The sequence below is a fragment of the Gallus gallus genome, chromosome Z (genome assembly GCF_016699485.2).
Source record: "Gallus gallus isolate bGalGal1 chromosome Z, bGalGal1.mat.broiler.GRCg7b, whole genome shotgun sequence".
Taxonomy (NCBI): domain Eukaryota; kingdom Metazoa; phylum Chordata; class Aves; order Galliformes; family Phasianidae; genus Gallus; species Gallus gallus.
The window spans coordinates 37,677,495-37,694,855 of NC_052572.1; the positions used below are offsets into that span (position 1 = coordinate 37,677,495).

The following is a 17,361-nucleotide window of genomic DNA, read 5'->3' on the forward strand; positions in this document are numbered from 1 at the left end:
GTATGCTGAACAGAACTACAGCATTGCTGGCTATCCCCTAAGGGCTCTCACCACTGCCTTCTCCTAGCCCTGTGGAAAAGAATCATCTTATATCAGGACATGGCACAGTTTAGGATTGCCAGTGTTCTCTCTTCATCTTGGGAAAGAAGTGCAGCCCCTGCTATGGACTGGGCTGTGATGAGTACTCTGCAAAACTGCACAGCTTGGGATTCACACTGAAGTGGTTTCATACAATCTGCATTATGACCTCTTTCAGCCAGCTGCTTCTATGGGCTCAGCAAACAGGACTCTGCTCATACAGAATATTTATTTGAGAACTGTTACTCCTTTTTTCAAAGGCTGCTTTAAGGTAAGGTCGTTATTAAGCTACACCATACAATGCAGCATTACAAAGAGACACTTGGGCTCATTTGTTCACAGGAAAACAGTGTTTTTATAAAGCCTACTCCTCGTGGCTTTGGTTCCTATGTATGAAAAGCTTTTCACATAACCAAAGCTGGAAGTAGATACTGAAATGACAGAGCAGCCTTATTTTTTTGTGTATAGCTTGTGCCTTTTGTGGCAGAAAAAAACCCCCCACAGATCTATGGCAGGAAACAAGACAGTCAAAACAACAGCAAAAGTCACCAAGAAAAGATCAGAAAATAGATTTTTAATTTATCCTCTCTAAATGAACTCATAGCTCAGATTTTGTGACCCATTGATTGCTATGTACTTCAGTAAGGTGGCCGTTCATGATTAAACATACTTTAAACACTCGAGATAGAGAAGACAGCTGACTTGTGTAATTTCCATTGAACCAGTCAATAAGGAAGGCTAACTGATTGAGGATATTTAATGTCATATTCAATGAATGCATATTTATGAATATTTGCTGCAAGATGTAACTGTCTGGGCCTAATGTTGCTGCTCCTGCACACAGTTAGATCTGGACTGAGGTTTCAGTAGAAGAATGATTTGTTAACAGTGAGCCATTACCTGCGGAGTCCTGGGGAAGGGAACCCACAGTCAGATTTCAAACTACAAACGTCAAAAAATTTTGTGTTGTAATACACCAAGCAAATGATGCTGCACACCACAGGAAAAACAATACTAACAGGGAACAGCTAACCACTGCCCAATTATTTTTTGCGATTAGAATAAGTGGGCAAGCCAGAGAATGGATTTAACCATTTTCTCCCCTCCAGAAGCCATCAGAAGACATAGGAGGAAGCTATTTGTTTAAATAATAACAATGTTTTGGGGAAAAATGAATGAACGTAGGGCAGGGAACAGTTTGAGACGGAAAGCACCATGTCGATTGTTTGCATTTTAATTTTTCTACTTTATTAGGAAAGAGCAGCTTTGGAGCCCAGGTCTTGGGGAGAGGAACAGGCACCTCAGGTTACTGTACCATTTTCTGTAAACATTTAACTTCTCCTATCTCAGGTCCTTGCGATAAGGAGGACAGCTGCCTGGCCCTGCAGGACACCATGGGTTCCTCAGAAACAAATAAAACCCACCACTGACACTTCAAACCGCTAGCAGTCCTCCTCGCGCACAAACTCCTCCACAAGCAGCAGAGGATCGTCACGGCGGGTGTATCACAACTGAATTTCAAGGACTGCTCCTAACTTTCGTGTAACGAAGCGAGGACCTGAGTGGGGCTGGGAGCCCCGGCAGCCCAACACCAGCCCCCAGCCCGCTGCAGACGTGGCTGCCTCTCGCGCCCCGCCATCCGGCCCGCTGCACCGTTCCCTCCCGCCGCCTCCCCGGGCTCTCCCAACGACCTCCCCGGTCCAGCTTCCCTGTCGGACCGCAGTGACCCCTCGCGGGACGTTTTAACACCAAACAACGTCAAACGATGAGCATGGAGCCGGGGCCGGCAGCCGCAGGCAGGCAGACCCTCGTGAGGGGCCGGGCGGTGCCGCCGCTGCGGGCGGGAGAGGCAGCTCCCGCGCCGCCCCGCATCCTGTTGCCCATCCCGACCCGCTGCCGCGGCTCCACGCGCCGGCCCGGCTCCCCCGCGGCCCCTCCTCGCCCCCGGCCCTCGCGGGGACACGGCGGGGGAGCAGCGGCCGATGCCAGACACGAGGCCTTGCCGCAGGCCTCGCACCTCTCGGCGGTTCCCGCGGCCCGGCCGGCGGAGCGGCGGCCTCCGGGCCCGAGGGGGAGCGCGGGGGCGGCGGGGCCGGGCGCCCGCGGGAGCTGCGAGCCCGGCAGCGCGGCCGGGGGGCGGCAGGGCGCGGGGCTGGCGCGGCTGCCATTTCCCCTGGCCCTCGGAGCTGCCGGGCAGGCGGGAGCGAGGGCGGGAGGAGGAGGAGGAGGAGAAGGAGGAGGAGGAGGAGGAGGACGACGGAGGGAGGGGAGAGGGAGGTGGCCGAGCCGGAGTGAACTGAGGCTCTCAGCTGCCAACACTCACACACCGCCTGCTGCCGCCGCCGTGCTGCTCCCGGACTCCGGGCAAGAGGGGAAGGGAAGGCAGAGGAGCACGGGCAGGGGAAGTCAGAGCGGAGGGGAGCGGGAGAAGGAGCCTCCTCCCCGTAGCCAGAGGACTTCCATGTAGCGGGGAACAGCGGGAGAAGGCTGGCGCTCGGGAACTGTGCGAGAAGCTCTCCGAGCAAGTTACTTAATCCCTGAAGAGCAGCGGGAGGAGGGGACGGCACCGAGCCCTGTTGCCGATCACAGTCACTATTCCCAGCCCCTCATCGCTTGACCGCGGGCAGTTCAATGCACTGTTCCAAGCTCTTCCTAGTTTTCTCCTCGGGCTAACTTCGGAGGACGCGCCGCCGCTGTCGCCTGGAGGTGAGACGGAGAGCCTCGGAAGAAGGAAGGAGAAGTTTTGCGGGGGCTGCGCGCGGAGGAGCAGAAGATGGGCTGGAAACGCCGCTGCTGCTGGGGAGGCGGAGGCGGCGGGGACCTTCTCTGCCGGCTAACCCTGGTGCTGGGGTTCCTGCTGCCCGCCTGCAGGACGCGCCTCTACACCAACCACTGGGCTGTGCGGATAGCCGGGGGGCTGCCGGAGGCCAACCGGATAGCTAGCAAATACGGATACGTCAATATAGGACAGGTAACCCTCCTTACAACTACTTCCGAGCGGGCAGGCGGGGGACGGGCAGCTCCGGCTCCGCCGCGGGCCCCGCGCCACCCCGGCCTCCCGCGGCCGGCGGAGGTGATGCGCGGGGCAGGTAGGCAGAGCCGCGCGGGGCCGGAGCCGCGCAGGCGGCCGCAGCGCCCCGTCCGCGGCCAGGTGCGCAGCGGGGCCGAGCCGCGCGGAGCCTCCCGCGGGCGAGGGGCGGGGGCGTGGGGCCGCGGCGGGGCTCTGCCCTCCGTCGAGCTGCCTCCGCGCCGAACTTCGAGCTCGCCGCCCCTCCTCCGCCGAAAAAATCCGAAAAGAGAGCGGCGCGTCCCGCGGTGAGCGCGCCTGTCCCCGGCCGCCAGGACGTGGCAGCCGCCGCCGCCGGGGGCGTCCCGGCCCCCCCGTGTCGGGAGGCGAGGCGGGGAGAGGTGACAGGGTGGTCCCGCGCCGCTGTCCGGGGAGGCTCTGCGGTGCCCCGGGCGGGAGCTGGCCAGGCCGGACCGCCTGCCCGCTGCTCGGTCCGCAGCTTCGCCGCCGGCTCCCCTAGGAGTCGGCTCTCGGCTGCTGGCGCTGCTGGAGCTGGGCTGCGTGCACCCCGCGGATGTTCAGCCGAAACACACCTGAAGCCGGCCAGAGCCGGGATCACCCGCGGGAAAGCTCTCGGATCAGGCAGATCGAGGGGCTGCGAGTGGGGAACGCGCGCGTGTGGTGGCGTCCGCCCTCGCTGCTGCAGCAAGCACGGCTGGGGGGTAGCTTGTCCTGAAGTCGCTTTCTCTATCAGAGGTCGTGGGTGATATCCACGGCTCTCTGACAGCCTCAAAATGTGAGTCACCATCGCAGTGCATAGTGCCTGAAAAATATCCAGTGCTGCTGCACGATGTGCATGAACATCTCCATATCTAGATTCACCACGTGAGTCAAAAGTTTAGAAGTGATCCTTCACAGGTATGGAAGCTTTCCTCTCGCATTGAGGTTTGTAAGACCACAGTGTTAACACAGTAGGCCTTTGGCTTCAGGGAGATCAAAGTGGCACTGGTTCTGTTTGTGGGGTGAAGTGAGTTCCCACACGCTGTACCATTGACCCAGAAGTTTGGAGTGTGCATCCCAGCCATTCTCCATCATTGTGAGCCGGGGTGAGGTGGTCCTGCTGTTCACAAGGTAAATATTTTGCATACGAAAAGCTGATAAGTGGCACAGGCAGCACAAAACACTTGATGTCAGTTATGCATGTGCTTGGGCATGCGGTGCCAGCTTCCCATGGGGTGCATGTGGGCAGGTAGGAAATGCTACTTCCACTAGAGGCACAAAAATACTAAAGGAAATTTACATGTCAAAATTGAACACATTTTTACAAAATACAGGAATGCAGGAATAACATTTGTATATTCCTATTTCGGCCTTTGTAACGCTGCAGCAAGTGACAGCAGGCTGCAGGGTTCCCTCCTTCTGTCTTCTGCCTTTCCTCATCTCATCCAGGTGGCTCAGGACTGCCTTTCTATACCTGGCATGTCCGAGGCTCCTGCTGAGTGAAGGAAAGGACACGGTAAACACCCATGAGCTGCTTATGTGTCAATGAGGTGCCATGCACACACCTATATGTATTAATAATACATACATTACTGATCAGGTGTACAGATAGGAAGGAGAGAAAATAGAGACTATAAATAATGAATAGCTGGAAAATACATCACTGGATATGCAGATAAAGAGAGCATATGTGAAGGGAATCTCTAGTTATTTTGTTGTGTAGACAGGGAGAATGTCGGTAGAAGGGTAATACAGGAAAGTTGAATGATGTGTGTATGAGAAAGGAAACATCAGTAACGTTGTAAACCAGACTGATGGGTGATTCTTTGTCTTTTGGCTGTAGCCAGCCTTTAAGCACAAGAAGCTGGGCATATGGAAATAAATGCGACCAAGCTTTCTGTATGTATTTTTGCTGTTACCCCACATTGAAGAGCTCAGAGTTCTACTGTTGTACAGTACATGTCCAAAGAAGTCTTATACATTCACACACTCTTAGACAAAATTTCCCATCATGACTATGTTTTCAGGATGGCCAGTTCTAAATTTCTGGTAATTATGTGCAAAATCATCTCCAAGCATGGCCATTGCTATCTTGGTAGTCAGTCTGCAATGAATCTGTACTTCCTTTAATTCCCAGCTAGGCCCTATACAATTTAATTGATATTGTCCTGGTTGCTAGACAGGATGGGTACTTGGAGAACTCAGAGTTCATGAAGTAATTAAAATGTCTGTTGTCTGACCACTTGTATTTTAACATATAAACGTACGGTTCAAAGTCTTTCTGAGATAGTTAGGTAAGTAGCTCCAAAAGTAATGACTCCTGTTTATTTCCATCTGAATGACAAAAACACTTTAACACTAGGGCAAATTCACAGCTACAAAACGCATCACCAAGAGCTATCCATTTTTGCCAGCGATGAACAAAACCCTGCATGGTGATCTTGTGAAAATCCATACCAGTGGATGTGAACCACTGTCGCTGTCACCACTGCTGAAATGTATCACCCACTGCCGCATTGTGTTCATATTTACTGTTGGGTCTCCATAAATGTTCAGCGAATGTTGATGAATGCCAATGGGTGCCATTTTTTCCACACGGAGGATTTCAGTGACAGACCTTTGCTTCATTCACACTTCCATGTCAGATACCGTTTTGTCAGTGTCCCTCTGCTGCCATCCGTCAAATGGCAACAACATGTAAGGGATATTGTCAGGAAGGTCCAAACTGTACTGCCATCACACCCACATCCACCTTTGACATCATGGGCCAAAGTAATAAAATTGAAGGTATTACTTTCGGAGCAGCCCTTTTTTATTACTACTTTTTAAAACCATACAAAGAAATGCAAATCACTTTCTGTGGGGGTTGTCAATCACTTGATAGAGATGGGAATAAGATAGTTATATATATATACATATATATAGCTATATATAAGGTAAGGGAATAAGATAGTTTCCTTTTATAAATAGAGGTCAGGAATTGACTAAACTTATGAGTGGTGTTTGGTCATAGCAGGCTTTATGCATACGTATGGAAAGGCAGGACATCATTTCACATATTACAGGAAGTGTGAAAGAATGTATGAGAGGGGTAATAATCTTTTATCTATTACTGAGGGACAATTGCAAGTAATTTAAAAACCTGTATTTGGAGTAAAATGTTAAAAGTTCTATCCTTAGCTGAATTCTCAACCACAACATGTGAAGAGAGACAAACAGTGAGCATGATTCTATGTAAGAGGAAGGACTTCCTGTGGTCCTTGTCTGTATACTGTGGCATCTCAGGCCAGGCAATTAAACTTTGGTTTTACAGATAACATCCCTTTTAGGTAAGCTGGAACACTGTGATTAAAGCTGAATGTGTCAGTAAGCTGTTCAGTTTTGCTTGAAGAAGTTAATTATGAGTCTCATAAAGGTACACATCCATAAATAATCTGAAATAGATGAAAAAACAAGTGTAATATGCAGTAAACTTATTTCAGGTTTAATTAACTTTGAGAGCTCACCTTTAAGAAAGGAAGTGCAAAAAGCTAAGTCCAAGATCTAAATCAGTCTGGTCCAAAAAACTGGATTAGTACAAAGGGCCCAGAGAACAGGTAGTGAAATTGCATACAAAAGTGAAGGTTGAGCAGAGACAGATGCAAACCAGGAGTATTCTGACAACACTTAATTGCATAATTAAAGCTGAAGGGTGTATTGGAAAGCAGAAGAGTGTTTTTGGAAGTGTTATTTTTATCAGCTACCCTCTTAGTTTTGGATGATTGCAGATGTGAGATGCTATGGGAGAGGAGTTTTGGGTAGATTAGCAGTAATACTGTTAAGAGGGTGCAACATTTGGGCTGTGTTTTGTTGATACTTGACATGGGAAGATGCCTTAAGTTGGTCGGTGTGAACCAGATTGTAGACCCAGAAGTCATAAGCGTTAGGCAACATCTCCTTCTTGCTACTTTGTGCATTCTGTTGGTAAGAAACATAATTTACTGCTTTTTTTTTTTTTTTTTTTTTTTTTTTTTTTTTTTTTTTTTTGGTGCCTGTGCGATTTGGAAAGTATCCAGTTTAGTGGGTCTTGAAATACCTACTGAGTTCATTTTCACTGCCATAGTGATGACAGAAAAACTAAAATGTCTGTTTGAATGATTGGACAGGTCACTCAGAAACTGATGGACAAGAAGTATATTAGAAAAAGCCTAGAGATCTGCTGGTGAGCAGTGGAGAACTGTAGCTCATGGCTTCTGTACTCCTCTTGCTTTCAAACTTTTCTTGTGGTCTGCATCTCTTGTGAGAGAAATTTGAAGCTTCACCTTCTGTGCGTATGGAGAAGGGCTTTTCCATTAACTCCTGGGAGACTGTACTTTTCCAGGCTGCATGCTCTGGTTCTTTTTTCCCTCGAATTGCTCAGTGAACTACTCATTTATCCTTCATTTTCCTTACTACTACTGCCAGTGTGAAAGTGGCAGTAGGTAAAGCATCTCCACGATACCTGAATTCCTACAGTGAAACTAGTAAGGCTCTAATAAACTAGTAAGTTAACTTTTTTTCATTTATATTCATTTCATTTCAAGCCATTCATGGCTTGAAAAAATGCAGAGCAACAATGTACCTTTAGTGTATTAGATGATACTTGGCTTCTTTTGGAAGACTCTGTTCCCCCTCCTACTGGGTGCAGGTTAGATATCAGGAAAACATGCAGTAAAACCACTTTCTGACTGAGATGAGTGGTCAGGATACCTTTCCTGGAAGACAGTGGTTTTAATTGTTATAGTTAGTGCCCCCAGTGTGAAGCAGGTCCTCCTTGAGCTGATTTTCAGAACAGTAGGCCTTCCTGTCAGATCCGTCCTGTGACTTCAGGCTTGAGTACTTGCTTACTGTTAGTGTCATTCCTGTGACATCTACAACTGCATTAAAGGCAATAAAGCAGATACAGTGAAGCGTCAGTATAAACTACCAAAAGCGTCAGTCTGATGGCCTCCTGTGTCTCACTCAGCTTTAGAATAGCACAAGTATGTAACATGATTTACATGCATAGATAAGGTTTTTTTTTTTCTTTTTTTTCCCTTTTACCACCTGTTGCAGACTGTCTGATCTACTCTTGTAGTGTGATTTGTAGTTTCTCCAGCAAACAAATCCTTGTCTTATGTAAAAAAAAGTCACCGCTCCCTTTGCATTAGTCTTTCAAGAAAGCAGTCTGGGCTGGCAGTCCCTCTGGGACTGTGATAAGGTAGCGTAATGCAAAGCAGCCAAGGGGTTGCTGTAAGTTACATTCTGGATGGAGCAATTTGGGATACACCCTGTCCCCTAGCAGCTCCTTACTGACATATTTTACACTTCTGTCTTGCAGTGACTGTACTGAGCAGACGTTTGTTTTGGAGCAAAGTACCGGTCTCTGCCATTTGGGAAAGTTTCTTCTTCCACTGTTGGCAGCTGCTGAGGGTTAAATATATTAAAGCATATAGTATGTGTAGCATTTTGTAGAATTGGCATAAATATTATGACTGTGCGGGTAGCATGGAGATTTGTTACTATACAGTGAAAGAAAGAAGCTTTCTTTTGATGCAGCTATGAAAATTAAGGTATACTTATCTGTCATCTCAGTTCCCATGGTTTTCCTCATTTTTTATAAACAGAGCTTCTCATTGGATTTAAATTTGTTTGGGTGCTAAGATATTATTGATAGCCTGAGTAAAGGAACATCAGCTTATAGATAGTTGACTTCCAAAGCATCTGAGAAGCTGGGAATGCTACTCTTTGCTCTGATGCTGAAGGCTTTTGTGCTCTTGAGCTATTGACATCGTGTTTTTCACCTGACTACTTTATTTATGTAGATGAAAGAAGAGGATCTCCAGGAGGCTGGGCATGTGGGTCTCTCGTCATTTGAAATGGGAACTTCAAAATAATGGACATTTTCTGGATTTGTGCTTTTCTACAAACTGTTGTTTCTTTAGTTCAATGGGAGGTGCAGGAGAGAATGAGAAACAGAGATCTGGTAGCCCGAGGGAGATAGAAGAATGGAAGAGGTTATGATGGCTCATCTGTTCCTTCAACAAGGGAGTGAAATGCTGTGTTAAATACTATAGGAATACATCTCCTTCTATTCTATTCTTCTTTTTTTTTTTTTTTTTCTTTAAATTTAGGCAAGGGATGAGGATGAGACAGCACTTTTCCAAAGTGTTTCCACACCTTTCCCCTCCTGTAATCTTTCTTTTCCCATCTCTTCCAGGCTAGAGTGACCTCCCCACCCTTGACAGGTGACAGACTACCCTTTTCTTCCAATTCCCTGCCTGAGAGGAGTACACTTACAGAAAAGACTCCTGAGTGTGCTGTGTTGAGGGATGGCCCAGGAGCCACTGTTAGACAAAACAGTTTTACTTTTTAGATAATACAAATGCTAATGTGATCTGCTGAATGGTACTTCTTATTGGGAGAATACAAACTCAATGACAGCAAATCAAACAAATAGCTAATAAATATTAGCTCAGTTCAAACCTGAAGTTCCAGTGGTGACGGAGGGGAGGTGTTATGTAATAAGATCAATTAATCGGGAAGAATAGGCTGTTTTCCATTTTTCCAAATCTGTTCCTGATGTGAAGTGAAAAGAAATTTTGCAAACATTAATGCAGAAATTGTTAGACTGGGAAAGTATTCAGCAGAGAGAAAACAATTTTATGCGAAGATGTAGGACCTAAAGTAAAGTTATTTTCTACAGCAAAGGTTAGAATTTTCTACCATGATTTCTACCGTGTCACACAGATGACTCAAAAGAGCGTGGTAGGCTTCTATGTGCAAAGAATTTCAGCTTCTGAACAGTAATAACCTAGACAGTTAAGAGAAAAGCCTGTGTAGTCATGACATTGAAACAGAATGTACTTTTAACAAAAGTTAACAGCTGCAATAAGTTTAATAAAGTCTTGAGAACTATAGCTACAAGTGCCAGGACCTAGTGTATTAAAAAAAAAAAAAGACACGGGGGGAAGGTGTGTACTCCAGACTATATGTACATGCAGATACAGTGGGGTTGCAGAGATTAACAAAGAAAATTGAATTCTCTCCTACCTGTGGCAACAAAAAGTACATCTGGGGACTCATAGAGAATAATCACCCGTTAGACAAATCTTTGGAAAATACAAGCACCAAGACAGTATTCTTGCAAATGCTCACATGACACAAAAACAAAAAGCCAGTACATACTGGAGAATAGAAAGGGTATGCAATGTCTAATTACTTCATACTTAGCAGTAGTTCTCTTGTCAGTGCAGTTAAAAATGAGAAAGAGGAGGGAGAGAGAGCAGAGCATCCTACTACTAAATGTGAGCTTTTATTAGGAGCTGGATGAAGAATAGGGTGTGCTAAATGGGTTCTGGTTGTAGAGGCAATCTAATAGCCTTCATATGCTGTTGTAAAATGAGAGAAGATGAGAATCTGGTTTTACAGCATAGTAGTCAGGCTACAAATTATGTGATGATTTTTTATTTTAAGCCCTTAGGCAAACACACTAAATTATACTTTGGAGAATAACAATTAGTTGCAAACCCAATTTTCAGATGGCAGTGTTTGTGGGAACTCCTTTCGAACAAAATGTATAAGTAAGCGGACCAGGCTATATGAAAATGGAGGAAGAAATCTGTAAAATATTTAATGAAAATCAGCAGTATGTCATACATCTGGTACTTAATGGCTGACAGCCGTAGAAATGAAGGGCTTGTGAGGGAGATCTCTAGAGATCAGCTTGTCCATTTCTTTGTCCTTCAGGAGAGCCAGCTATGTCTGTGTCTTTCGTGGCAGATATTTAGCCAGTTTTCAAATGTCTCCAGTGAAGAAGTTCCATAGTGCCAGAGCACGGCTGATTATAGTAGCTCATTATACTCTTCACTTCTCTGAAGTCTAAGCTGCAATTCTTTCTTTAGCTCAAAGCCTGTGTTTCCTGCTTCTCCACAAATGTAAGGAGAAGCAACATCAGAAAAGTCACAATGTTCAATCTTTTCTGCCACTTATTTTTGTCTTTTTTTTCATCCAAGCCCAGTTCTTACCTTTGTTTCACATAGGTCATGCTTTCACTGATCAGTCTTGCTGTTTGGTCTTTCTAAGTCTTGTGTTTAAGTGAACCACGTCTTTCTGAGAAAGGAATTGCTACAGCTTTGCAGAGGAGTAAAGCATAAGGATTCCTTCAGGAGTCCGAAGGACAGCACTGCTTTTTGTGTAACCCACTTCTTTTCTGTATGGCATCATTGACTTTGTTTGGCTTGTGGTCTGCTATTGCTTGCAAACTGATTCTGCCAAATTCCTAGTTAGTTGTTCTCCAGCCTGAATTTGTCCAATAGATAATCCTTGGTTAGGTGTAATACTGTGCGTATTCTCTTCTGGATTTTTTCCAGGCCTCCTTTTATAGTTTGTCAAGTTTTGAATTCTCGTCCTGCTCCCCATTGTACTTAAACATACTCTCTGCATCTTCATCTATGTTGTGTTTTAATAGGAGCATTTCCAATGCCTCTGTTTAGGTCACTAATGAAGAGTCTGACCAAAGCCCATTTCTAGAGGAGCTCTGGCTGGCTATCTTCCACTGCTCCACTGTAATGACTAGATGTACTGATGTTACTTACACAGGGGTTTGAGCTACTATTCCATTGTTTAATTTTGGGCCCTATGTCAGGAATTGGAGTAGGGCTGTTAATCAAGTAGTACTTGAAAACAGCTACAGTTTGCCTTTTACAAAACTCAACATTATTACAAAAATTGCAGGAATATTGGATGGGACTGTACCATCAGTCATTGTTATTATAAACCTTCAAAGATCTGTAGATTTTTTTTCCTCATGGTTTTTAAACAAGTCTAAAACTAGAAAGTTTTCTAAATGGTTATGTTACTTGTGCTCAGTCTGGAAAGCTTATACTTCCTTGTGTTCAAGTGCTTAAGTGGTTAAGTGGTTTGTCTGTTTCTTGAGCACCTTTGCAGGGGGAATCAGCCTTTGTTTTTGCCACTAGCCTCTCATTTCCCATTAGAAGATTGGTTTCCAGTTCCCATGACCAACCCATTTATAATATTTTGATTGAAATGTGTTTGCCTTGACCAGAAAAGGTGGCCAGTTTGCTCACAGCCTCCCCGCCGCTTTGTACAGTGTCATAAATAATTCTCATAACTTTGTAAGACAAGATAATTCCATTATTGCATTTGCATGTTTTGCAGCTGTGTTCTCTGGTTCTGTGTTTAACCAGTATATCTTTCTCTTCTTTTCCAAATGATGAATTGTAAAATCACAAAATACAGAGATACATATGTCAGCCATGGAGCTGAATAAATCATCTGGCCTTTGTGAGAAGCTGTGGTGCGCTTTTTCACCTGCCAGACACAGGAAAACATATGGCCAAACTGAAACCTACTTGCCAGAGTTGTATGGCTTAAGACAGTAAATGATTATTTGGCAACATGTTATACCCAGTTTGATTGATCAGCAAAAAACTCTTTAGAATGAAACTGTGGCAAGTCCAGGACAGTATCAGAGCTACGCCATGATATCTTGCCAGAATAGCTTGTTGTGGAAATTCTTGCAGATTACATGATGGTGCATGATGGAGACAAGATTGTAAAATGCACATTAGCCAGGCGCAGTCATGGAGCATGCAGGACTAAACCAGTCGGGAAAGAAAAAATTCTCCACACAGACCTTTCCACGTAGGAGGACTCTGGTCCCAGGATGACAGCATATGTTTATAAGCAAGTGAGGAATATCCATCAGCAAAAGGCCGTTTTTCATCAAGTTAAGGCTTTTCTCTCTTCTTTTTCTTTTTTCAGAGATGTTTTTGTGTCAGTGGGGAATAGGCCTCAGGTCTGTTTGTTTTCCAGGGCCAAACTGAAGTTACAGGGATGTTTTAAGCCATATTTTAAACTTTTGCTACATTTCTGTACTGTTTTGTTCAATCTGAAATAAAAACACTGAGTTTTATACAAAAGTGAGTGCTTAGTGGGCAGTGAATATGTAACTGACTAGTGCTGTGTGGTTGAAATTCAAGCCTACAATTGGATAATGTTCTCTTTTTAAAAACATTTAGCTTAATCAACAGTAGCACGTAGCCTTCCCTCTGCATAAACCAGGAGAACAAATTTTTACTTTTACAGATTTTTTTCTTTATAGAGCACGTTAATACAGTAACCTGATGTCTTAAAAACAAACAGCAAAGAAAATGCACACTGTGTTACTGTACCTCTAAAGCCAATAGTATGACATAAGCTTTAGGATCTAGGATCCTAAAAATCTAGGACATAGAGAAGTATTTCCTATATCTTTTTTGTTCATGTAAACTGCCTTTGTTCAAAGACTTGTAAGGACACGAGGCCATTTTGTGTCAGTCAGAAGATCCATCTAGCCTGTCTATGGCAATGGTGTTAAATTAATGTTTGTGGGAGAGAAGGAACAAAGCATCTAATTCTTCTCCCTCATAGTCCCCTTTGGCTGTTTTCTGCTCAGGAGACTGCCTAATGTGGAAGTGGTTTCTGTGTACTTAGAAATTCTTGATTTTTTTTTTTTTTTTTATCCAGGTGCTTGTCCAGTTTCTGAAATAAAAGTACTGTCAGCTTCCACAATGTTATTTGTGAAGAATTTTATTTGCACCTTCACTGAACCACTTCTTTTCTGCTTGCTGTGGACCTGACTCCTGTTAGCTTTGTTTGAAGGCTATTAAGAGAGACAGTGAAAGTTGATCTCTGTTCACTCTTCTTAAGCTGTACATATTTTTTGGATTTCTGACATTTCTCCCTAAATTATCTCTTCTCTAGAATAAAGAATCTTAGCTTACCCATTCCCCACATATAAGGTGTTCTGTATCCCTAATCTCCCATGTGGAAACTTTGGTAGCTCTACCATTATACTTCTTTGAATAGAAAGGACCAGAACCGCACACAGTACTCAAAGTGTCAGAATCTTTGATGGTACTGGGCACTCAAAATACTTAATATTAATGGGATTTTAGATGTATACATCAAATAGATCTACATGTGTATACACTGTATTTAATTTGCTGTTTGTTGTTGTCACTGAAATTTACAGGATCCTTCTGCAACTCATGTGAAGCAGCTATAGTTTTTATTTCTGTGATTGTTGACAATACCTGACATCTACATCTCATTGTTCACTTCCTTTTCCCAGAGGAACTCCAGCAGGAACTCCTTCCACTGTGGAAAGCTAATTTTTCTTAATAAACAAAGAACTCCTAACATATATTTTCAATACTTTAACCAATTGTTTGGTTTTTCAAGGACTTTAGGGCACTTAATTTCCGAAAAGCTTTTTGTGAAAAACTTTGTCAGTGCCTTTTGGAAGTCCAAAGAGGACCCTCTGGCCATCTTTATCTGCATACTTGACCGGTTCAAAGAACATTGTTTGCATGGCGGAATTTGCCTCTGTCAGGCTCTTTTTGAAAGGATAACTAATCCAAATGTCTATTAATTTTTCTACTACGATTTCTTCTCATTGGCTTCTTAATGACTTGCAAGTCCCAGGTGCTTCAGATTACTTTTCAAAATTGACATTGATTGGTCATTCAGTTGTCCTGAAATGTAAAAACAATTTTTTAAGGGAGAGATTTCATTATTTCTCCCAAACTCTGGATTGTAGGATATTTGAAGTGTCATGTCCCAGGTAGCTCACCTCATCTGAACCAAAGTAAATAAATCAATCTTATGCTAGACTTTGAGAAATCTTTGATGTTCTGTGAGTATACTGGACTCCATTCAGTGAGCCAAGTGTGAATGAACAGCAGTAGCAGGGTTTTAAGCTTCCAAAGTTCCCCAGCCTCTCTTTGGAGTGAGTAGCTGAGTTTCCCTGCAGGAATGGGCTATGGAATGAGCTCTGTTTTCTCTCAGCCAGCCAACCAGCCCCCATCCTGTGCATGGAGCAGTAGTTTTGCCAGTGGGGAATAGAGAGGAGCCAGTACAGATACCTGGTATTACAGCTCAGATTAGATTTTTCTACTTTTGAAGGAAAACACTGGACCTCTGAGAGTGTCTGAAATTTAGCTCAGCAAGGGATTTTATTGCAATGTGTAAAGGTCTCAACTGCCTTTTAGCATGAATATTAGAAATGTACTTGCAGGTGCTTTGGCTGTACCAGTGTCTGATAGAGCTATTCTGTCACTGCCACCCAGCTCCAGCCTGGATGAGCACTGCAGTATTAAGTTGACACCTTTTTTTTTCTTGAAATATTCCATTATACTACATTCTAAGCCAAATCTTTCACCTCCTTTGGACGTAAAGCACAATGTTGGTATAATTCTATTCACTGCTTTTATTTGAAATACAAGTAATTTCCAGAGAGGGAATCACTGAATACATGTGAATTCCTTGATTCTCTGTCATACACCCATCTCAGCATTATTGCCATTCCACCTTCCCTGCCTCTTAGATCAAGCAAACCTTCAACTAGAGAAGTTTGAATATCCTTCATCACTGACAGACCCCTCCTGATAGTTCTTAGGCCAGTGCGTAGTGCTGGTGCCCACAAAGCCATCACCTGGGGAAAAAAAAAAAAGATAATTAGAAGTAAACAGGGTTGCTGAGGCTTGTTTTCTAAAAGAATTAACCGCCTCGTGACTTGAAGGGGCTCTGGACTCTGGCAAGGGCAACGGTGCACATCTTATCAATAAATGATTTTTACCATTACAACAGGCTGCTCTTTTGGAAGCTCTCTTAGGCAGAAATACCATTTCCATCTTGCAAAATCTGAATAATTTCTGGGAACTGGGAATATTAACCTGACACATTTAACTACACAATGAGCAGTTCTAGCGGTGATTGCAATTTGTATTGATTTCTTAATGTTTCTGACCTTGTAGCACTGGTGCAGCACAGGAACCAAAGTTTCAAAATGGAAACATACGTCTGTTTATAAAAAAAGAATACGTAGCTTTATCTAAAAAAATTCATTACTACCATTCTATCTGATGAACTTTTTCCCTGTTTCAATATCTTGGTACCAGTATAACAAATTTACAATGGGGATGTTTTTTCTTTCACTGAGAAATGCAGCTGAGCCTTCACCCAGCGCTTGGATATTATGATTCTTCTCTCCGAACAGGAAAGCCACCAAGGAATTGTGTTTAAATGTGCAAAATGAATGTTGTGTGAAAGCTTTGACCTGAAGTTTGTCATCGATTTTCACAGATTTAGATACTTCATCATGAGCTACAGTTAGATCTCAGTTCTGCTCGACTTTTATCTGTAGTCTGAAGCTGGTATGGGAGCTTAGGCATTAGGATGATAACTTAACCTAACATTTAACTCTTGTTCCTTATTGATGTCCAGATTCAAAACAATTAAGTTTGTTAATTAAGTGCTTATTGCAGCTCCCAGTAAATAAAGTGGAAGATTCCACCTGTTCCAGTCAAAGCTAAACTGAACATTAGTAGCTCTTCCACCACTATGGAAGCTGATAGAGCAGGAGAGACCTGTATATTTCTGAATTAATACATTGTATTTCTTCTGTTGTGATTGGAAATTGTTATTCTCAGCGGAATCCTATCTGACTGCACAGAATTAACAGCAGTAATCTGTTGGGTTTTTTTTGTTTTTTTTTTTTTTGTTTGTTTGTTTTGTTTTTGTTTTTTTTTAGAAATCCTCACTGAACATTAGTTATAATTATGTTTTCTTCCACACAGGTTTTGAATGCTACATAACACATTAATTTTGTTGATTGTTTTTGATTTTTTTACTTGCTTTTTCTTTACGTGTCCTTGTAGCTCTTCTCAAAGAGAGATTTTTCTGAGTTATTAAACCTCAGAAATGAAAAATCCCCTCCAGAAAATGTTACTCGTATGAATAGTTATTGTTCAAGATGTCTTATCAAAATCAATGAAGTTACATGTGGATGTAGAGTTTGCTTATATAATTGATAGTTACTGGCAACTCTCATTTTTACACAGAACAGTATAAATTTTGTTTAGCACCAGCACTGATGAAATAAGATAGGTGAATGGATCAGCACTGTGCCTAGTTCTGTATAGATTGTGTGTTTATCTGTGTTTGGTTAAGCCTGCTGTACAGAGTGGTAGGTCATCAGACTTTGTTACAGTACAAAGTTGACAATGTATGCTGTAGGTTTGCTGTAAAAGACCATTGGATTTAGTGCCTACACATACCACATAGATGAACTTGACTCAGTCCTAGATATTCCCATGAGTCACTTCTTTATTACTCTTCTGTAAATTATATTGGTGATAGAGGAGGAAATTACTTAAATCGAGTCTCATGAGAAAGTCTGTTAAATGAAAACATTGTACTTACTAGGACCAGTA

At 43.5% G+C, this 17,361-nt stretch overlaps 2 protein-coding genes across 5 annotated transcripts in view; both read left to right on the plus strand.

Annotated features, from left to right (window-relative positions):
• Positions 1-1,302: 1,302 nt before the first annotated feature.
• On the plus strand, positions 1,303-2,545 carry LOC112530547 (translation initiation factor IF-2-like). Its single transcript, XM_040655984.1, has one exon. It carries the CDS (start codon positions 1,844-1,846, stop codon positions 2,543-2,545), a length of 702 nt encoding a protein of 233 aa, XP_040511918.1. The 5' UTR covers positions 1,303-1,843.
• PCSK5 (proprotein convertase subtilisin/kexin type 5) overlaps positions 2,400-17,361 on the plus strand; it is a 262,061-nt gene continuing 247,099 nt past the window's right edge. For all 4 annotated transcript variants that reach the window (XM_015280354.4, XM_424841.8, XM_040655981.2 and 1 more), the window contains exon 1: positions 2,400-3,049. In XM_015280354.4, coding sequence (XP_015135840.2) covers positions 2,852-3,049 — 198 coding nt within the window. In that variant the 5' untranslated portion in view covers positions 2,400-2,851. The remainder of the gene's footprint in view (positions 3,050-17,361) is intronic.